The 23,502-nt window shown below is 39.1% G+C and overlaps 1 protein-coding gene across 4 annotated transcripts in view; it reads left to right on the top strand.

Moving 5' to 3' along the window:
- The window catches only part of LRCH1 (leucine rich repeats and calponin homology domain containing 1), a 188,818-nt gene that overhangs the window by 142,105 nt on the left and 23,211 nt on the right, over positions 1 to 23,502 (top strand). For 2 of the 4 annotated variants that reach the window (XM_079903025.1, XM_079903023.1), the window contains exons 11-17: positions 1,705 to 1,791; positions 6,028 to 6,117; positions 6,219 to 6,255; positions 10,575 to 10,628; positions 11,357 to 11,429; positions 14,538 to 14,642; positions 21,951 to 22,060. In XM_079903025.1, the coding sequence (XP_079759151.1) occupies positions 1,705 to 1,791; positions 6,028 to 6,117; positions 6,219 to 6,255; positions 10,575 to 10,628; positions 11,357 to 11,429; positions 14,538 to 14,642; positions 21,951 to 22,060 (556 nt within the window). The remainder of the gene's footprint in view (positions 1 to 1,704; positions 1,792 to 6,027; positions 6,118 to 6,218; positions 6,256 to 10,574; positions 10,629 to 11,356; positions 11,430 to 14,537; positions 14,643 to 21,950; positions 22,061 to 23,502) is intronic. The other 2 variants (XM_079903022.1, XM_079903024.1) reach the window with 1 other exon arrangement.

Below are 23,502 nucleotides of genomic sequence, written 5' to 3'. Positions count from 1 at the left end.
GAGCCACCATCCTGTAAAGTTCATGTTGAAGGCAGAATGGCAGCCTTGTCCTGAGAGAATTTTGGTCCGCTTTTCTTTGAGCAAGCTGATACCTTACTCAACGATATTGCTCAGAAGTTGCAAGTTTTCCTCTATCTTATGCTTACTGTCATAGTATTGGGGCCATACTGTGCCAGGTCATACCTGTTCCTTGGCCTTGAGTTTTATCTGATTTGAGGCTGTGGGTAGAATATGATTCAGGAAATTAGATAGAATTTCTAGACTAGAGATTCTAGCTTACTTTCCTTTCTCTGAACAAACCGACAACTGGACCTAAAGTGATACGTGGTCCTGTTCCCACTTCTTTCCCCAGAGTCTTCAAGTTCAAGATCTGAGAAAACCATAGACCTCAATGTCTTGGTCTTAAGTCTAATAATTGTAATAGCTAACAGTTATGAAATACCACGTGCCAGGCAGTGTCCTAAATCCTTCACAGGTAGTAACTCATTTCCTCTTTACAACAATCCTGTAAGTCCTATTGTTATCCTTCACTTCACCGATGACAAAACTGAGGCACAGGGAGATCGATCATCTTGCCCCAGGGTTACAGAGGGCTGGGATTTCATACCAGATGGACAGCGCTTCTACTCTATCGCGTATAAAGATTTACACAGGAGGGCGTGAGTGCTCCATCTAACAAGACAGTAAACCACTTTACTGGTTTGCCACTCAGGGGGATTGAGTTTGGACCATATGGCAGAGGGTAGGTTTTTGGTTCCCAGGATTTTGTTTTCCATGATCTGGCATGTAGGACTGGACCGTCCGTCAAACCTCATGAGGGTTTTCCCCTTAGTGAGAATTTACTCCATTGTTAAAAAGTTTCTCCACTTACAGAAAGACATTGGCTTATATTCTGCAATGGAAAGCAGTAACCGTGATCAGATCTCTCTTGGCCTTTAAAAACATTGCAGAGTTCCTTTCAAATCACTGTCCAGTATAACCAACTATTTGTTGGATGTATTTCTGTGATGCCGAGGAGAACTAGCTTGATCATAGAATTATAGGGAAAAGGATTTTATAGGGAAAGAGTTTTTAAACTGTGTAAAGCTTTGGAAACCCCGTTCTCAAGCTTATATCTGTTTTTCCCAACCCTGCCTGTAAAATCAGTATCATCTGATTAAGAAAATGTCCAAGCCCCAGACAGATCTACTTAGGAGTATCAGACCCGGCATATTTTTTAAAGCACCATTAGGTGATTTTGCTGCTTAACGAGCCTGGCCTGGGAACCAGAATCCCACACTGAAGTCCCATATTGTATGAAAGCAATAAAACTGAGCCAGGCTGGTTGAACTGGAATTGGAAGTAGTGCGGACCCGCCGTAGCTGAGCACCCCTGTGGATACCCCTCAGGCTCAGGAAAGTACAGCGTGAGAACTACCCAGCCAGTCCATTGCCCTGATTTTACAGGTGAGCACTGCCGACGGGCACTGAGACTTTGTGTGAGCTGCCTTACAGCCTAGCTGGCTCCTCCCACCCAGCAGCTCTTTCTGCTACACTCTGGCAGCCCACCCCACAGGGTACTGACACATCCTCGCTAAAATGTTGAGTTTGTCAAAAATCATTTTTGCAGTGTCAGATGGATGTTTATAAGTTTGTTCTTAAGAACCTAGGTGCCATTCATGTTCTAGTGATCATTTTCAGTCTAAAGCTTGGTTTCATGTTGCAGAATAAGTTCATCCAAAGACCAGGACATGAATATAGCAATGATTGAACAGCTGAGAGAAGCAGTGGATTTGCTGCAAGATCCCAACAGGTATGTGTGTCTTTCCTTGGCCCAGGTTTCAGGTGTCAGTAATGTACACTAATTTATTGAGTACATTATCTCAGTTTTTAAGATATTTATACACACAGTATGGGCTTAGCACTAACCACTAACAAAAGTCATTTTAACTGCCTGTTTTCCCGAGATCCATAAGTAAGAGTCAAACTTCTGGAGGGACTGAGAGCAGTTCCCCGCTTTTCCATCCCTTCATGAAATTCATTCGCCCTTCGTGGAATTCATAGGGCAATTTTTGTATAATTCTTAGACAACAGAAATACGGTCAAATTGCATATTTTATATAGCTTGAAGTTTAAACCCCTGGAATAGAGAAATATAAGAGAGTTTCCAAAAAGGAAAGACTTGGTTTATCAAGAACTACCATATTTATTTCTGATGGTGCCAAATATATGTTAACTAAATCATGTATTTCTAAAGATTTGGGTGACAAGGTAATTTTTTAATTGAATTAGCCTTTATCAATAATAAGCACTTTATATATAGGTATATTTTTTGGTTTCTTAGCCGAGGATAACGGAATTCCCACAGACAAAATATTTTTCAGTAAAGCAGCATACCTGGTATCAGGTAATAACTACCGTACTAATAGAGAAATAGATCCGAAGCTTATCCCTGGTAAACTATTCAGGGATCCTGGGAATTTAAACGTGAAGATAATGTGGTCTTGTATTGATAATGTGGTGAGCGTGGAAATCACACCACATTCTGGGAATTTATGAACAGGGTGATGAGTGAATTCCAGAGTGCCAGTGAGAGTACACCAGCACCGTTGTCTGACTCTAAAAGAATAGTTCTAGCTCGGGTTGAGTATGGCTGGAAATCTTCAGCAATTGATTTGAAAAGCATTTCCATTCTGCAGACATTAGCTGAGTGCTTAGAGCACAGAAAGATCTACAGTGGGCACCTTGGGGGATGTAAAGATGAACGAGACACAGCTCTTCCTTCTAGGAACATAAACTATAGTAATAGACATCGCTTTGAGTAGTGATTTATACGTGTCATTGATTTAAGTGCTTGAAATGAAGGGGATCCCGACCCCAGATGGAGAAGGGAGCGTGGCTTGGCTGACCTTCCTGAAGGTTGGAGTATTTTACCTGGGCCTTTAATAGCTGGCATTTTCAAGGAGAAAGCAAATTCTGGATTGAATTAAAAGCTTATGCAAAGGTACAGAGGTCAGAAAGAATGGAGCAAGCTTGGAAAATCTCAGGCAGAAAAGGTGATCTCCGTGCTGGCTCTGCTTCAGTATCGTTTGTAGAAGTTCCAGAACACAGACACTCTGCCCGACACCACCTGTGGCGCCGGGGGTCTGGCCATTTTTATTTTTTCAAAGTTCTACCAGTGCTCCTGATGTGAAGGCAGGACTGAGACTCACCAGAGAGACCTTTGGGTGTGATGCAGGCGTGACTTCGAATGCTGTGTGGAGGAGCTGAGACTTTCTTTTATATGTAGGGGGAGGTAATGATGGTTTAAAAATATGATTATTCATGTGGTTAATTCTCCCTAATGTTTGGCTCAGGGCCTGGCTTATTAGTAAGCACCTAACCAAGGTGTGTTCCTTAAAGAGCTGAGTTTCACATCTTAAAAGAGAGAGAGGGAGAGAGAGAGAGAGAAATGATAAGGAATGTGGTAATAGCACTGATGGAGAAGAACATACCTTAATCAGCCAGATACTGGTTGCAAACCCAGATCTAATACCAGTGAATCTGGGTAAGTTATATAACTTCTCTGTACCCCAGTTTTCTCATCTATAAGACGGGCTATAAGTACTTTTAGTGTTGTGAAGATTTGAAATAATAAATGAACTGCTGGTGGAAAGGTAAACAGGCAGAACCACTCCAGAAGACATCCTTGTAGTTTGTAGCCATAGTCTAGAAATAGATATAAAACTTTTGAATTAATTCTAAAAAATATCCTAAGGGACAAGGAGATATGAACAGCAATTGTGAGGGGAGAGGCACTTTTAATAGCAAAATATTTGCAAAAAAGGAAACGATCTAACAATTTGGAGATACTTAAATTTTGGTCATTATTAAGACGGAATATGTGACTAATAAAATGTTTTTTAAACTTTCCACTATATCTTAGATTGCTCATTATATAATGTTAACTTTAAAAAGTATAAAAAAAGCATAAAGTTTGATCACAATGATATAAATAGAATAAAAAATGCATAAAGTTTGATCCCAACGATATAAATAGAATTAGGTCCCAGTTGTATAAGAAGCTTAGGAAAAATTAAAACTAGAAAGAAATATATTAAGATGGATTTTTTTCTGTGGGTATTTCTAAATTACTACTTTTCTTTGTACTTTTAAATATTGTAGATACACAGTGGTAGGTACGGTGGTAGTCCTCTGGTGATTGTTTGAAGTGGATGGTGAGGGTGGGAGGGAACAAACAGTCCAAGGTGTTTTAGCCCTGACCCCTCATGTCTCCATCCGAGATGGGGAACCAAGGGGAACGGCAGGTTTTTAGGAGGAGGATGTTGGGGTCAGTTTAGGACCTGCTGAGTAAAATCCAAGGTGGCAATGTGACAACGTCCATTCAGCGGCTAGACGTTTAGGTCTGGGGCTTCGAGACTTAGGTTTAAAAGTTACTTTCATAAGGTGCTGCTCTAACAGAAGTAGTGTAAGGGGATGAGGTTCCCAAGGGCAAGCATATCAATGGGAAGGGAATGTGAGTCCAGGACAGAGCCTAGAAGACACGGTGTGACAGAGAGAAGGCCCCACTTGGGCTCAAACTTTATATTGTTTTCATATCTCTATATTTCGTATTACTTTTCCAATAAACTTTTCTTACAAATTCGAGATTACGATGTGAGCCCCAAATTGAAAAAGAACAGCCTTGTTTGATGGAAATGGCAGCGGCCAGGGAATGTGGGACTGGAACCAAGTGTAAGATCGGGGTGACCTGGAAGGTGTGGCTCCCCGCTCCGGACCTCAGTTGCATCATCTTTCCTGAGAAGTGGGATGAACTGAGGATCTGCAGATTACCCTCCAGCTTGGAAAGGTCTGAGGCAAAGAGTCGCCAAGGATGTCAAGCAAGTCAGCACGGTGGGCGTGGAAGAAAACAGCCTTGAGTACCCTTCCAAGGGATAGCTGACTTGCGTCTTTATGGATTGCTATTTTAAAATTATTTACGTTGCAAGACTCTATGGGGATTTAATTTCCTCCCTACAATAATCCACTAATTTGGCGGCTGCAGATCTTGTTGTACATCCTGAAATAGATATTATGATACGACAATCCTAACTTGATAATAACGTGTCTTTGTGCCAGTGTAATAGGGATAAAGAAAGAGTCCTGTTTTTGTCCTGATAAAGAGAGAGCGCACTTCAAGAGGTCACTTATTTCTAGCTGCTTTTGAATAATAGTAATAAAAAGCTTATGTACATATTAAGGTTTTCCTTTGTCTCGTATTTCCTAGATCCAGATTTCTTTGTGTTAGTCAAGCCGCTGATTACAGGATTAAATTTTAGAGCTTTATCTTTCACACAACCTTAGCATCAAAAAATTGAGTTGAATATTGCTATCCTGTTTTGCTTTTGTGTTGGTTTCTTGAGGATTTCTGACTGTTGGTTTGATACCATTTTCAATGGGCATGTGTAATATGAACTTATTCCTACTTTTTAAAATAGCTTTATGACTTGTATATGACATAGAAATTCCTTATTTTATAGATCTTAAAAAAAAAGTTCAGCTCTTAAAAACACAGAAATTCAGAAACTGTAAGACAATTTCAGAATTTAAAATGCATATCAAATTGCTTATAAATTCTTAGTTTTTAAATCGAGAGTATTAGGGTCTATCAAAGAGATCTTCCTGTTAAAACAAATGCCCTTGGTACATATACCATAATATAGTACGTGTATAGTATAGTATAGAACAACTTGCTTCTGTAAACTAATAAATATCTAGAATAAAATTTAGTGTGTGCTACCTATGAATATTATGACCTTATCAGAAATTACTAGTATATTTCAAACAAGTTGGATTTTGATACCAAAGCATATGGAAAATTATATTAAAACTACATTATATTGTATTTGGCACATGGCGGGGAAATACCATGTAGTTTGAAATTTCTACCATAAACCTTTCATTATTAAATCTTAACAATAGACATAACTTTTAAATATATGACTAAAAGCAGTAGAATTTATTAGAAGTTTAATACATTTGGTAACACTTTTTTCCCCTTACTCTTTAGATTAAGCACAGATATTACAGAGAGAAGTGTTGTAAACTTTTACCCTGTGGACTCAGCAGAAGACTTAGAATTACAAGACTCTGCACTAAAGTATGTTGACCTTTTTATAACAATGTATTTTACCTTTTTACATTGAAATATTTTTGCTTTAAATTCCACTTTGTATCATTTTTTCCCTCTAATTCCTACAGTGGTCAGATACAGTTGGAGACGTCTCCAGAATGTGAGGTAAGGCTGCTCTTGGATTCACCAGAGCTCTGGTGCAATACTCTGCCACAGAAGAGTGGCCACCATATTTCATCGAGATTTATCGTGGGGTGGAACATTCATTAGTGAGATCAATATTCAAATTTATTCAAGGTCTAGTTTTCAATTTTTTTATAGTTCTGGCTTCTTTAGTTTTCCTGCTTATCTGTTACACTCACCTCCCCTTAAAGATGAGAGTTGGCTGTTTCCATTAAGTTCTCTAAATTTTTTATGTCAGGCGGTCGGTCTTAAGTCAGGCCCTGGCAGCTAAGACCCACATGGAAACCTCCTCTGTCAAAAACTGGAGGTAGGGGCTTCCCTGGTGGCGCAGTGGTTGAGAGTCCACCTGCCGATGCAGGGGACACGGGTTCGTGCCCCGGTCCGGGAGGATCCCACATGCCGTGGAGCGGCTGGGCCCGTGAGCCATGGCCGCTGAGCCTGCGCGTCCGGAGCCTGTGCTCCACAACAGGAGAGGCCACAACAGTGAGAGGCCCGCGTACCGCAAAAAAAAAAAAAAAAACTGGAGGTAGGACCATCTGATGCAAGTTTTACCAGCCACAGATGAACATAAACTAGGAAAGACTTGAGAGACAAGAATGAGTGATTTGGGATATGCCTAGGAGGATTAAGTGACTCTAGCAAAGAGAAACTGGTGGAGGGTGGGGTTTGGGGACAGAGTAAAGGTAGGTCAGGCAGCTACAGACGGTGAAATTTGGGTGTCTGTAAAGAAAGCAGATTTGACATCATTAACTAGAGATGAGCCTGGAAGGTCCCGAAGAAGCAGGCCTAGAGAGATAGGCTTGAGTCAGCGACATGGGAGTAAAACATTGTTTACATACGACCTGTTTTATCCCTTCTTACTGAATAGGCTTAGGATGGCTAATTTCAGTACAACCAATTTATGTCCCCTGAGGTGTCTGGACACGTACCATAGTAAAGCAGTTTCACACTCTTAACTAGCTAAGTCTCTGTGTTAAATGAGGAAAAGAACTGTAATCGAAAAACCCATGTTCCCAGAGAGCGTGGCTTCATAGTTGAGTGTAGTGACTTGGAATTACATTAAGTTTCGGCCCTATCTCAAAGACTTGCTAACTGTGAGCTCCTGTGGGCTACCTTTCTAACTTCACCTTTATTTTCTATAAATTGGGATCAATCTTGTAACCCAGGACACCTAACTTAGCTGTTACTGTTACTCTGCTCTGTGATTGTCATCAGTGTGGTCCTTAGAATCATTGCACTCCCTCTTCCCCAGGTGGAGGCATCACTGAATGACCCAGTAGTGGGACATCAGGAAGCCTCTTACGTGAAGGCTGCCCTGGGCCCATTTCCACAGGCTCTTCTTTAGCGACATGCTGCTTTTGATTCTGTACAGACTCACTTTTAGTTTTAGCTTTTTATTTGGAAATAATTTAAAATTTATCAAAGGTTTATTAAAAAATTACAAGAGTCTACAAAAGGTTGTAAAAAATTATAACCTTGCACCCCGATTTACCTGTGAGTAACATTTTAACACATTTGCAGTATCTCTCTCTTCCTCCACACACATAGTTCTTTTTCTGAAAATTGGAGGAAAAGTTTTGTGTGTCATAGTCCTTTTCTCTAAACATTTCGGTGTACCTTTCCTAAGAATAGGGATTTTATCCTCTATAACCCCATTTCAGTTATCAGCTTCCTAAATTTACAGTGATAAGATATCTTCATCTACTCTGCTATCCATATTCCAAATATTTAGGTTGATCTAATGACGTCTTTCATTGCACTTTTTCCCCTTCAGTGTAGGATCCAGTCTAGAGGCAATAATTGTCAGGTAACTATATAGTTTGCTTTATTCTGGAACATTTCCATAACCTTTCTTTGATTTTTTATGACCTTAAAATTTTGAAGAATATAGTGCTCCTCTTTTTGTAAAATGAACTGCCCCTTATTTTGTGGGACAGAAGTCCCTCATGTTTCTTCATGATTAGATTGAGTCCCTGCATTCTCGTTTGGGATGCTGCGCAGGTGGTGCGGTGTCCTTCTCAGGTACCACATTTGGAGGCACATTGTGTACATCTGTGCTTCACTGGTGACATTAATTTGATTACCCAATCGAGGTAGAATCTGATTTCTCCACCATCTAAGTATTCTATTTTCCCCTTGCAGTTAACAGTCAGTCAGTGAAGAGGTACTTGGAGACCATGTTAGAATCCTGCTGCAGACCCACTTTTGATTCCAGTAGAATAGATGCCCTCCTGTGTGCATGATTTCAGGAGTATCAGGCAGACACCAAGCCTCTAGGAAAAAAGATCTCCATTCCGTGTCTGATTTACAATGTTAATAGTTTTTTCCCCCCTTTTTGGTTGAATGAGGAGTCACGTTCAGTGTAAGGAATTCTTACACATTGTCTTCCTTCTTTGGGCAATTCTCTGTCCACATGATTTTAAAAAGGGAGAGGAATTGCTGGCTCTGGTGGAAAAAAGAAGTCACAAGGAGGAGGAAAAGAAAGTGGTAGATTAGCAAGGCCAGTGCTGATGGTTATGTGGGACTTAAGTGGGACCCTCCTTTATGGTTGGGTGATTTTTATGTTCTCTCTTCCATCTTATTCAGGAAGAAAGCAGTATCTTTACAATAGTCTTGAATCAGTTAGCCAGTATTTGTTGAGTCCCTGTGCTGGATTCAGCCTTGCTTGGGGTGTCGAAGACTGGGATAGGAAGAAGATGAAGTTGCCCTCACTTTTTTTGTGTGTGTGTGATACGCGGGCCTCTCACTGTTGTGGCCTCTCCCGTTGCAGAGCACAGGCTCCGGACGCGCAGGCTCAGCGGCCATGGCTCACGGGCCCAGCCGCTCCGCGGCATGTGGGATCTTCCCGGACCAGGGCACGAACCCGTGTCCCCTGCATCGGCAGGCGGACTCTCTACCACTGCGCCACCAGGGAAGCCCTGCCCTCACTTTTAAGGCATTTTAAAAATTGTGGAGGAAAGAAGGCTTAGACATTGAGAAAACTTAGAGAAGAATATGAGAGTTCATAATCCTGAGTGTTTTAGGTGCTCTGTGAGACTGGGGAAAGGATAAGAGGTTAAGGAAAGGGAAATAATCCTAGATTTGGGGGGCAGCTAGGATTTGGATCGCTCCCAGGAGGCAGCTTGGCCATGGTTGAATCAGCACAGAGCATGAACCGGACAGAAACACTGAGGGATAGGCTGGTGCCCAGTTAGATAAGTGAGGCCAAGATTATGAAAAGGTTTGTAATTGTCAGCACATCACATTATCTGACTTTTAACACACTTTAGATGACTGTCCACATCAAGTTTGGGTAGCAGTGGAAACCATTCAGGAAGAATTGCAAATTATGCTCTCATACATAAGTAATATCCAATAGGGAAGGATGCTGTGGGGACAACAGGGAAAATTAGAGGAATGAGTTTCTTACAGAGAGAATCAAACCTGCAGGTTACCTGTTAGCAGTTCAGACATTTAATTGAGTAGGGAAATGAATGACTGTTTTTTCTAAAAATACGTTATTCCCTTGGATTTGTCACAGTTGGGAATATTTTTTAATAGCGCTCCTCAACAATAGGAATAGGAACAGACATCTGAAATTTATACTAGTTTGGTGACATGTATGAAGATGTTTATATTAGCTGTCACCAAATTTTTTTGGATCAATGCTTTTTTTTTTTGGCTGTGCCACGCGGCTTATGGGATCTTCGTTCCACGACCAGGGATCAAACCCGGGCCTTCAGTAGTGAAATCGTGGAGTCCTAACCACTGGACTGCTAGGGAATTCCCTCTGTGGGGTTCTTGATTACCTTATAAAGAAGGCAGATCTGGGTAAAATAAACTATCGAGTTCCCCAGTGGTTGACAAAGCAAACTGATGTTGAATTGACAGCGCAGGATTTTCCTAGGTCCGGGTAGGTATATTTATTAAAAAGCTCCCAGTGAGATTCTGTGTATTTGGGAACTACTGCCTTGGACCATTTATAAAAACCCTTATGCTCCCAGCAGGTGGGAGCCTGCAGGTTGCTTGGTAACCTAGCAAGGAAAGCTGAAGTTCACAGGTACTTTGGGCTGAGCGCTTTGCTCTGGGAAATCCCTTTTCTTAGTTTGTGTGATATTTCAGTGTTATTTTTCTGTGGATATAGTTGCATGTTTTTAGAAAATGTAAGTATGGCCTACTTAACTACTAATTAATTAATTCAGCATATTATTCATTGTGTCCCTGTGTGCCAGGGATATGATGGAAGTTAGAAAAACTCAGTTCTTGCCTCACTAATTTTATAATCTGATGGAACGTACCATGCATTTCTTTTCTTCCTTAAGGTGCAAAATGATCTAACATTACAGAGTAATGGGAGCGAGTATTCTCCCAATGAGGTAAGTTTCCTGAAAATTAATGAAAGCTGAGGTATTTTGTGAAGACTGAATTGGAATATCTTGTACAGAAATCTACAATCTGAGACCGTGATGATTCATGAGTTAATTGTATTGCAGAATCTCTGAGGGAGTCTCTCATTAGCTCTCATAGCCCGATCCGGCCCTATCCATAATTAAAGACTCATTTTATAAGACATATTTTGAAGACCAAATGTGGGAACATTTTTATAGAAAACGAAGTGAAAATAGCTCATGTGGGCAACATTTAGAATGTCTCGTTATCTATAAGTGATTCAGTGTGTGGTTTCCCTATAGCTGAGACATCTGTTCAGTGTTACCTGTTTTCTCATCTCGTTGTGTTATGAAATTCTTTATCAGATGTGCCCTCTGTGAGGTGGATGTGAGTGAGTGCTTGTATGTGCCAGTGCCTGCACCTGAATGCACGCATCTGTTCGTGAGCAGAAAGGGATTGCCAGTATCACACAACTATGAACTGTTTTTATAATGAGCACAATTGGACGGATCTCCCCCAAAACAACATTATGTCGATTCTGCCCCTTAAAGCATCAGCAATGTGAAGATGCATCAATTATCATTTTTTAGTCAGGACTTCCTCACGGCAGCAAAGGCAAGGAGGTCGTGGTTTTATTATAATCCTTGATCATAGAGAGGCATGCAGAGTTCTGCTCCAGTTCTTTAAAAAATGTCCTTTCCTTCTAACACCACAGATGAGAGAGAACTCCCCTGCCATCTCTCCTACCAACACCAGCACAGCTCTGTTTGGCCTGAAGCCTCGATCAGGTAAATTGAAACCTTCGCGTTCTTGCACGTGTGAAAAGCTCAGGAGTTTCTCTTTAGCCTTTTAAATGCATACATTATAGTGTGAGCAGCCTTGTCAACTCTGGTGAGTTTGAGTCCTGGCATCAGAACCCCACTACAGCGTGGGGAGGCCATATTTTCGAGCCTTGTGGTCGTGAATCACCTATTAACGCCATGTTATCAGTAATAGATTATCTTACCTTCTTTTGAATCAGAGCAAAGAGAAAAAGATGTTGGGACGTGTAAGTGGGAAAGAAATATTCTGTTGATAAAATAGCCACCCCTTTGCCCCGGTGGTTCCTGGTACCTTGCTAAATTAAGGCTGGTGACTCTTTTCTGAGACACCCCTCATTTGCTCTCTGGGCCTTCGTAAGGACTGTGTATTTACTCATGTGACAGGGTGGTCATTCCAAGACTCACATGAGTGGTCAGGAGACATTTTTAAGAGCATTTCTGCTTATATTACCTACTTTATTTTAACTTAGTATATTCACAAATGTAAATTATAGCAATGTGCAAAACGACTGCTGATTTTAAAAAGGACTATGTATAGAAAAATTTGGTTCTTCTGATTTCTCCACGTACTTAAAGTTCTAGCACTATCTACCTTCTTTTAGGTGCTTCTTTGTTTTAATATTTTTGATTCTTAAGTCTTTTGCCTACTCTCACTGCTAATGCTTTTCAGTAAGTGCTAAGAAAGGACTCGGACGCTTTAAGCAAAAGGTAGTAAAGAACTCATATGTTCTTGGGTTTTTTAATAAAGCATTTGGTAACAGTTGAAGTTAGACATGTGTATATTTTGAAAAAGGGTACCCATAGAGAAAAACGAAGATGGTTCTTTTATAAAGGAATGTTTCTTCGTTTTTGGAGAAAGTTGATTGGTGGGTAACATGTGGCCAGGTGTAATGGCTTCCTGGCGTTTTGAATGGGCTGTAAGACAAAGCCATTTGAGAAGATGCTTGGGTGTGGCAAGGGTTAGGAGGTGTTTTATGGAGAACCAAATTGTGCATGAAATAGGACTCAAATGGCTGGCCTCACCATTCATGGAGCTGAGAGTATGCAGCCAGATCTGGGTCGGGCCTCCATTTCCAAGGTCTCAGATTGTGCTGGGAGGAATGGAGGCTTGCATGCCTTGAATGATGATCTGCCAGGAATGTTCTCTATACACTGAGGACTTCATGTTGGGCTACAGACTTTCTCCTATCCCTTACAGGCACTTTTACACAATTTAAAAATATCTTAGGGGCTTCCCTGGTGGCGTAGTGGTTGAGAGTCCACCTGCCGATGAAGGGGACACAGGTTCGTGCCCCGGTACGGGAAGATCCCACATGCCGCGGAGTGGCTGGGCCCGTGAGCCATGGCCGCTGAGCCTGCGCATCCGGAGCCTGTGCTCCACAACGGGAGAGGCCACAACAGTGAGAGGCCCGCATACCGCAAAGAAAACAAAACAAAACAAAACTTATAATTGAGCAAATCAAAAGTTGAATGAATCTCCAAAGAATAATATTCTTTTGAATGTGCATCTTTGCAATTTAGTTGCAAAATTGTCTCCGTGACTTCTTCAGTTCTTTTTATGGGGTCCAAACTCAACTTATCAACCTCATACCCACGGTGGTGAACCATTTCAGACTCTTTGTGGTGGTGAAAAATAAATGAAGTATTTATTCTGAATAGCAGGAAACAAAGATAATTTCCTTTCCTAGCTTCCAACCTTTCTCTAATGCTGACTAACCAGTGCGGAAATTGTGCCAGTTGTAGAAAGCTTTGTGGAGTTTGGGTGTCGTAAGTAATGCTGATTTTTCTTCAGGAACATCAGTTGGCATGTTGGAACGTTATGAAACTAGCATCATGTATTGGGAATTTTAAAATTTTTATTTAGTGACTTTAAAATATTACAGTATGTATTTTTCACATTTTCTAGAAAATAATATACCTACTAATCTTAATTGAAGATCACATGACTACAAAAGAGAGAAATTATTTTTGATTGAGTAGCTTTGGAACTTTAAAAAGTGATTTAATTTTTATTTTCAAGTTAAGTATATGAATTCATGTGATTTCTGTGTTAAAAATAAAAACAGACTGCTCAAATTAGCAAGTGGGAACAGAAACTTAGATTCTTAAAGTAGACTAATAGTTTTCTTCAAAAGAAATTTTATTTTCTGTGTTTTCCTCCCAAGAAAGACAACTGTATATATCCAAATATGCATTACTAGAATCATGTCCCTGTATTTTACTGGCCCTGCTTTATGATTGAATAAAAATTGTATAGATATTTCCTAAACATCAAAAATTACAATATGAATAGTTAGTCCAGAAAAAAAAAAAGAGATGTTATTTCATAAATGACCAATTTAGAAGTGCCTTGAATTGACTGACATCTATCGGTTAATTAGGTTTGTTGTTAAAGAGACTCTACTAGTGTCCGAAATAGGTTCTATACTGATCAGTATCTAAGACAGTATTGAGAGGTATAGCTGTGTGTCGAGGGTTGAGCAGAGTTGGCTAGATTCACTTATCAATAAAGCGTGCCAGCAGACTTACAGATGTCTTTAAAGAGAAATTTTACATTACCTTGGGAAAAAAATCCACCAGTGGTAAACGCTGATTCTATAATAGATTTATTTCTAAATAATTGACATATTTATACATATTAAGCTTCTTCTATGTAAACAGATTTTTTGTGTGAATCGTATTTGCTAAGATTGTTAGTTATTTAGGTCTTTGGAAAAGGTATCTGGTAGGTCTTTTGCTTTTTATCTGCATAATCTATGGGTACTCCTTCTTTCCACTGACATGATTCATTAGTACTCTAAGTCTGTGGGCTTGCGAACTGTTAACGATTAACGGTATTAACTGCATGCCAAGTATATGATTGATAAGTACTAACACTCAGTTTTTTATCATTCTTTTTATTCCATGCGCCATCTTTCATTCTCCTATATTGTACATTTGAAATTAAATTCCATAATATGAAATTCGCTTCATTTCCATACAATCCTTATGCCATTTGTGAAATGCTGCTGCCCCTTTGGTTTTTCCTGGTCCTTGTGCAACTGTACGCGGACTGGCTCTCTCGCTCTCCTGCAGACCCAGCCCTCACTCTTCCTCCTATCTCCTTCAACAAACTTACACAGGCACAAACATGGGACAACTCTAGCTACAGTGTTCCATCTGAAGGAGACAGTGACAATGGTAGGTGGCTTTGTACCTATTCTTCGATGTGCTCATTAATAAGCCAGTGAATGAATATACTGAACATTCATTTCTGTGCAGCTGAAGATAGAGTGTATATTCTCCTGCATGCCTGATATAAGAGATAATAATAGTAAACCTGGAAAGTCCAGAAAAGTGCATGTGGATTGTTCTTCAGCAGTTTATCAGACTACATTTAATTATCTTGAATATTCTGAATTTTGGAAGGACTGTACAATAATTTCTTCTCTATCCTTTCTGCTTGGGTTTTTTTTTTTTTTTTTTTGGTGTGTTTGCTTGTTTATAAAAATTGGGGGTTTGTACATTTGGATAATCTCTGCTGCTCCTGCTTCTGAACTAAATGCTTTCAGAGTTTCATCTTTTATCATCTATGCTTATTTACCATATGAAATTTTTAAAGTAATCAAGACATACTGTGGCCAATCCAAGAGGACTGCACTGAAAATAGTTAGAAGTGAGAAATTCCTAAAAATGAAGAGAAATCACTTGCTTTTTTTTTTTTTTGCAAATTATTTGCACATTTTGACTTTTGATACCTTCAGCCCTTTTGAGTGTAATTTCATCTGCATGATATTTAAGAATGGTAACTTGGCTTGAGAACCAAATGTGCAAATAAGAAATTGCAGACATCTAGCTAGGATTCATGTGGATATCGTTTGATTTCGTGCCACTAAATATCTGAAGTAGCTTAAAAGATGAAAATAAAATAAATATAGTTATTTAGATATACTTACCACAGATATCTGAATCTCCATACTGGTCTGTTACTTCAGATTTTAAACATTTTACTCCGAGATACCAGAAGATAAAAGTAACGTGAAATGAAATAGAGAGTATGATTTATAGGGAAGAGAAGTGATATGTGGGGTAAAACCACGATGCAAGCACAATAAGAAGATGTATTTTCTGATAATACTTATTTTTTTTATCTAAGTATCAATATGTTATATGTAATGAATAGAAACCGTATATTTAAAACATTTTCTGTGATTTCTGGTCAAAATTCAACCAAAAAATGCTTTTCCAGACTTCCCTTATGTACAAGGATAATGTATATCTTGGCAGGTTAGTTCCAAAAGGAATTTCATCATTTCATAGATTTCTAAAATTTTAACTGAAAACCAGTGTGATTAACAACAACAACAGGGAAACCAAAGTCCCTTCCTATATCATCCCATTTTAAATTCTGGAAGTTGAGGAAGGCTAAATGAAAACTTTCTTGATAAACCTGTTCCTTTACTTAAAAATAAAAAGGGGAGAGAGGCATTTTTGTTTTTCAGAAAGCATGGCTATTTATGGATCTGATGTTATTTAAAGGAAATGAGCCTAGAATGAAAGATTTATGTGTGATTTGCTATTTCCTTAGGAGTGATATCTGAAACCAAAGACATTTTTTTTTAAGCTGGGTAAGATCTAGACATCTTGCGTAGCAGTAAGATTTCTATCTTTATGGATGAACCGACCAAAACGAGAAAGGTGGGTCACGCTGGGTCACGCTGTTAGGTAGAGGGAGTGGTGGGGTCACACCCAGGGCTTCTGACTCTCTGATCATCTCCTCTCCACCATATCTACCTTCATCTACAGCTGTTTATTGAGGGTTCTTTGTGCAAGCTACTAAGCCAGACGGCCTTCTTTTTATTGAAAGTCCTAAGATTTCCATAGAAAAATAATCATTGTGAAAATCTTTCTGAAAATAAAATAACCTGGAATACTTCTCTGGTAGTTTTTATTTGAGTGAAAATTCCAGGGATTCATGTGTAGCTGTTATGCTGTACCCCGCCCCGCCCAAACACACACAAATAATGAAAGGATTGTTTTCAGTATTCGTCTACCTGGGTTAATCATGTCAGATATTGGATAGTTGTTATTTTCCCCTATTTGCAATTTGTCTACAATATGCCCTGGGCAAGAGATGATTTTCTATTAATTATCTATTAATTTTCTGGCAACAGAAATCTTGGCAAATATTTGTGTAGGTTCCCAGATCTGACCTTTCAAATAGAACCTTCATTTTTTTTGTGTGCTAAATATTGCCTTCTGATTTGAATACATTTTCCAGTACATTTTCTAAATTAATGAAGAAGCACTATATGTATCCCCAAGTATATGTGCTAAGGTTGGAAGAGGAATACAGCCTACTTTTATGTTGTTCTTACTGGTTCCTCTGAAATAGTAGATCCTATTCAGTGGCCTCTCATGGCATTTCAAAGCTGATTACCCCAGCAGTTTTGTTTCCTCATATTTTCTCCATTATCCAGTATCTGCAGCTATCTCACCCCGTGTAAATAAATGGCATCATATTACCAACTCAACCCAGCATAATGTAGCTTGCCTTTCATTTGTATTTTTATTAATTATTTTTGGTAAAGTTGGCATTTTTATACCTTGTTCACTGTCTTTATGTTAAAATTACCCTTTTATTTAAATTCCAATATTTAAGTAAAATTTAAATTTTATTAAAAAAATACATTTAAAATAATAAACATAGCTTTCTAATATTTTGTTTCAAATATATCTCATTTCAAATTCCCTATTTTCCCTAAAACTCATTCTTCAAAGAAATAAAAAAAGGCAAACTGGCTAGAAGGTCCTTGGGAGTTTGAATTCCCACAATCCCCAAAGTTCTACCTCCTAAAATGGATGGGGAAGGATGTGGATGTGTGTCTGTATGTCTTTCCACCCCTGGAGCTGGATGGGGCAGCTTCACTTCAAGTTGTTCTTAACTTGATAACTTCTCTTCTGCTCCTTTTCTTGTGCCCTCTTACTACTCTGCATCTTTCTTTCCTTTTCCCCTTCACTTTGAAATTAAAATCATTCCTATCTTCCTTTGAATTATTTTCCCTTTTTCATTTGCAGTGAATTGGTAGGTACTAATTTATACTTAAAATTGATCTTTAAACTATCACTGGAAAGTGAGTGAATGGACATATCTATCTTGGGCCAGTTTACAGACATTTTCTGGAATTGTTTTACCATAATCTTGCACTTCTAGGTATTATTTTCCCCATTACAAAAATGATGAAACTGAAGCTGTGAGGTGAGAGGTGTTTCAGTGGTTCAGTATTTTGTCTTCATATTAGAATCATCTGGGCATTTTATACACGATAGCTGCCTATACCCCACACTGCCTGTGCTGATTTATTCGGAGTAGCGTGGAGTCTTCACACTGATTATTATTCTTATTATTTTACTGATTTTATGTTATGTTTAAGTAGGTGAAAACCACTGGGTTGAATAAACTGCCCAAGACCATAGAAAGCATTTTGAGGGCAGAGGATTTACATAATTCATTTTTGGGCACCAGAGGGAATAAATGAATTGCACTAATTAGATTTCTGATTCACATTAACCTGGATCTACAGCTCATGATACTTTTTCAAAGCCACCATATTGCTGCCCTTGAATTTGTATGTCTTCAACATCACACCCAGTCCAGGTTTTTAATTTCAAAGGAGAAGTTGAGAGCGAAATTCCAAAACCTCATGTGTCCACAGAGAAGAAATCTAGAGTTAAATTTAGACAACAAAGGTTAATAATATAGACTGATAATTTCTATGCAAAGTTCCTTTCACTTAATAATTAAATAAGTAACATTTCAGGCAATTTTTAGAGGAGTGAGCTTTCTTTGCTTAACTGAAAGATACTTTTACAACATTTAGAAAAAGTTTCTTGTGCACATCCTTAAATACTTACTGAGTGCCTCCTATGTGTAAGGCATGATGCTCGTTACTGTGGATACAGATCTGAAAAAGACAGACTAGATCTCTGCCTTCCTGGAACTTTTATTTCAGTCTCTAATGCATTCAGACCTGGAGACTAAGTTCTAGGAGATTTTTCATGTTAAAAAAAATTGAGATGACTGATTATACCTCTGACAAGGTATTCTCCATATAAAGTGATCTTAGAATGAGGGAATTTTTGAAACACTTGTTTGTTTATTCATCCAACAAACTGCTTTGTGGGGCAGGGGTAGAGGTTTAAATTGGAAACAAACATAAACTCTTACAGAGTCCTCATGGAGAAAAGCAGATCTCTCCTGTAAGAAAGTGAAGAGTGCCGTGAGAGACACAGATAAAGCGTGTTGTACATTCACAGCTGACAGACCACTCCCAGGTCAGGGATGAAGATGAGGTTAGGGTGAAGGAGGAGGTAGAGATAACGGAAAAGTCAGTGGACTTGGACGTGTACCTGCAAGGATGCATTTGATATTCTGCATAAGCATATTCACCATTCCCTGCAGAGTCTTTGCTTAGAAATTTGTCTCTTCAGCTAAAGAAATTGCAAATATGAACAAATCGTCCTTTTCATTCTTTGAATGTTATCAGTATTTGATATACAGTAATTAAACAGCTAAGCAGGACTCATTATTTCCTGCATCTGAAATCACCTATTTCCTTGTCTCTTCCTACCCCTTGTGCATGCATATGTGTGTGTACACACACACACACTGACACACACCCTCACTCTGCTCCCTTGCCCCTCTTTTTTTCTTCTTATTTACACAATCATTGTGACATTTGATGTGAAAGACAGTTACTAACAGCAGGGCTCTTAATATTGTCTTGCAGCCACAAGCTAAATTTTTATTCCCCTGAATTAAGTAGGGGAGTTCTTGAAACGTAGTGATATGAAATTAAGGAAGACCGGAATAATTCCTCCATAGATCAATTTCCTGAAGTTTTGACCAGGCTGGTCACTGCATTTATTATTTAAATATGACTTGAAAGAAAAAACAAAACAAAACAACTGTGGATAAAATAATCAGAGCTACCATAATGGTCCTATTCAAATTATTCTGTCATAACAAACTTATGTGCTTTGTAGATTTATTATTAAATAGTTCATTTTAAATTCTAATGTATTCTACAATAATTAATCTATTTAGAAAACTAGTAGTATTATAGTCAGGTTTCCAGTAATTTTATGTACATTTGAAGTATTCATCTTAAAAATAATGGTTCACATATGTTTTAACACTTTTTGACCGCTTACATTCATAAAGCAAATACCCAAGCATGCATTTTGTATTTTTTGAGACGTATGGGAATTTAAGATGAAAAGCAATGCCAGGAAATTAAAGCCCAGATACCATTGAATTATCTCGGTGTCTTACACAGGACTCTAACAGGGTATAGATACTTGAAGAGTGTGCTGTTAACCAAAAGTTCACGGTTAATTTAACTTCCTGATAGCTTCGTATTCAGAATGAAATCTGCCAGTAAAAACATACTGAAAATATTAAACATGTAGTATTAGATAAGATTTCCCCCAGAAAAAAAGCGAAAGGAAAATAAAACCTCCAAAGAAAACAGTAAATTTGTTTAAACGGTTCTGGGGCTCCCCTTGCTGGCCAGTGTGTGTATTACTCAGCTAAGTCCACATTCCTTGACTTTTTTTGGTAAATTTGGTTGACTTTTTCTTTGGTGGTGTGGATTATTTCTAGACTTTACATTTTAATATATATCTCTTCTGGTCACTGTGTTTAAATGGGTAGATTTTTTTGGTTGGTCTCAATATGGTGCAAAGGCAAATTTAATGCATTTCTAGTTTCTTCCATGCTTATTTTGTCAAATTCTTCCTCGTTTCCCTTTGCTCTGTGAACTTCTCATCTCTCCCTGCTGGTTGGTCAACCTACTTCCTTTGCCTGCCTTGCCTTTGTTTTTGAAACAATTGGTCTCGCTTCCTGTGGGGTTTGGTTTTTGTAGGTCTTGGTGACAAGACTTTGGCTCTTCCTTAGGTGGCTTGAGGCAGAAGCCCAGGCCCCAGGCTGACTTCTCTCTGAGGTTCCAGAAGGTGTTAACATATACAATAGATCATTCCCTTGCTCCATTAACTTCTGTAAGTCACGGATTTCTTAAGATGTGTCAACTTTCTGGTTCTCAGTAGAGCACCAGAGGGCTGATTCAGATATCCGAGAACTGATTTAGAAAGAAAATACTGAGATGTGAGAAGTATAGTGCAAGACACTTATTAAAGTGTTTTGGTTCAAAGATACAAACTGAGGTTAAAACGACATAGTTGGGTGAATAGGGGATAATTGATTATATGGTGGACTCCAGTTGTTTTTATTCAAAGTATATTTGTAAACCATAGTTCATTAAAAAACAAATAAATTGAAATGCTTTTAAAGTGGTTCATAGCAAATGTTTGGCAGAATAGAATAAACGTTACATAATGTTCTTATTCTACATCATTGAAGATACGGTAATTGAAACTCCTAGAACTGCAGTGTGTCAGTGCAGCCTTCTACGTGGTATTGATTTTTAAAATTGGAGTTCTCTGCCCCAAATTTTCTGAAGCGCCCCCCTCATTTGTCCCCCCCCCCCCGCCCCCAATCTGAAAATCTATGGGACACAGGGAACCAACTACAGCTCTTAACCGTTCTTTGCCCCCTCTGGTGTGCATGGAAAGTTGACAGTCTTAATAAGATAAGAATCTCAAGGAAGAAAAAGATTCAAGTTTAAATTCGCCCTGGGCTTTGTATCCTAATTAAAATTGCCATAATCACTCTGCCCGTACATGGCGTATTTTGTACCTTCTCTGTTAGTCTTTAAAAGATGTCATCCTTCAAAGGTTGAGAGCATTCCTTTTCTCTGCAGCCAGGGCCTTACCTCCTTCCAGAGTTGCCACTGTGAGTAGCCGTTTCTGGAGGTTGTACGTTTAAGGACCTGCAGCCAGAGATGATCTCTTAAAACTGTCTCCCATCTTGCCAGCTTTTCTAAAAGGAGTCTGTGGTCATCTCTGAAGAGCTGACTTTTGGGATGTGCTGTCAGTGACGTGATAGAAGGCAGAATTTTTCCCTCCACACTCAGATAGCTATCTGAGTGGGTAGTGTGTCTCATCACTTAGTTCCTAACCCAGGCTGATGAAAACCTCAGCCAACAGAAGCCTTAACCTGTGCTTGTTTGTAACCTGTAAAGCAGTTGTCTTATTAGTTGAAACAAAGTATCCAAATTTAATGAAAGGATTGTGAAACCTGGAGTGTAGATGAAAACTTGGAATAAAAGCAGGGGGAAAATGTGAGAGAAGGGGTCTGCAATGGTGCCAAGGATGACCAATCCCTTTCCTGGATTCAGTTGGTTTGTCCACACAACCCAGAATAATTGAATACATAATCTTCTCTAGCATATTCGAATCAAGCTTTTCATGCGAAGTCAGAATTTATTGTTTTGTGAGTGGTGAATGAATTATTTGGGATAAATAAACTATTTGATTTAAATATGAGCAGCCCTATACGGCATCCTGTACTAGGCGCTCCATAAAGGCTCATTTCCCTTTCTGTTACAGTGTTTCTTAGACCACAGAGAAATTTGGAATCTATAGACCCACAGTTTACAATTCGGCGGAAAATGGAGCAGATGAGAGAAGAAAAAGAACTGGTGGAACAGCTCCGAGAGGTACCGGGAAACATTGTGTAACTAAATAATTATTTCCAGAATTGAAGCAGCCTTCTGTATTTTTAAAAAGTAGACATTGGAGACTTCCCTGGTGGTCCAGTGGTTAAGACTTCACCTTCTAATACAAGGGGTGTGGGTTCGATCCCTGGTTGGGGAGCTAAGATCCCACATGCCTCGTGGCCCAAAAACCAAAACACAAAACAGAAGGAATATTGTAACAAATTTAATAAAGACTTTAAAAATGGTCCACATCAAAAAAATCTTTAAATAAAAAAGTAGACTTTGAAGCACTGCAGACTGAATATCTAGTTTCAAATCTAGCCAGCTCACTGTTTGATATTGGACAAGTCACTTAACATCCCTGAGTTTGAGTCTTTTCATGTATTAAAAACAATCGTTCCCATCTACCTTCATGGGATTTTATGAGAAATATATGAGATAATGTAAGTAGAAATACTTAACACCTATGTATAAAATCTAGTATTATTTCAGTTCTGGTATTCTTTAAAAAACGCACTGTTATTAATTTACTTCATAATATGCCATGAATTTAAAGATATTTATAGTTAGCCTTACTACGTACCCCAAACCGGCCAGAATTTTCGAATGTCATAATAGGCAAACCACTGGAGTTCCTACCAAGGGTGAAGTCTCGTGCTGGGTGCCAGGGAAGATTTCAAGCTTGGTGATGGCAGGGACCATGGCTGTCTTATTCCTTCTTGTGTTTCTATCCCCAGCACAGCTCCTAGTGGGAACTGTGTATGTATTTTTCTAAGACCTCATGGTCTTTGTGTCTAGTTAGGAGGATCGTATGTAAATATGTGGAAGATCGAACAGCAGGACAAGGGTCAGTCACCAAAGAACACACTGGTATTAGTTATTAAAGGCAGTACGTCATGAATTACTACATAAGTTCTTTATATTTAAAGAGAAGTATCATAGCCGTGAACTAGACGAATATAAGAAGCTTCTTGAGGAGGTAGATTTTATACTACATCTTCTCCTTTCACTAGCAAATGATTATTGACTGCTCTCTGTGCCAGGCTGTATAGTCTAGGTGACAGACAGAGAAAAGAACAAAAAGGTCCCTGCTGCATGAAGCCTGTAGTCTACTGAGAAGACAGAGTAAGTAAGAAGGAAACAAATAAATACACAATTTCAGATAGCAATGAGTTCTACAAATGAGCAGTGAATCCTATAATTAAAATTAAAGCTGGGCTGCCCTGGTGGCGCAGTCGTTGAGAGTCCGCCTGCCGATGCAGAGGACACGGGTTCGTGCCCCGGTCCGGGAGGATCCCACATGCCGCGGAGCAGCTGGGCCCGTGAGCCATGGCCGCTGAGCCTGCGCGTCCGGAGCCTGTGCTCCTCAACGGGAGAGGCCACAACAGTGAGAGGCCCACGTACCGCAAAAAAAAAAAAGTTAAAGCTGAATTAAGGTAGGT

The sequence above is a fragment of the Stenella coeruleoalba genome (assembly GCF_951394435.1).
Source record: "Stenella coeruleoalba genome assembly, chromosome: 18".
NCBI lineage: Eukaryota > Metazoa > Chordata > Mammalia > Artiodactyla > Delphinidae > Stenella > Stenella coeruleoalba.
This window is presented reverse-complemented; position numbering and strand designations above follow the sequence as displayed.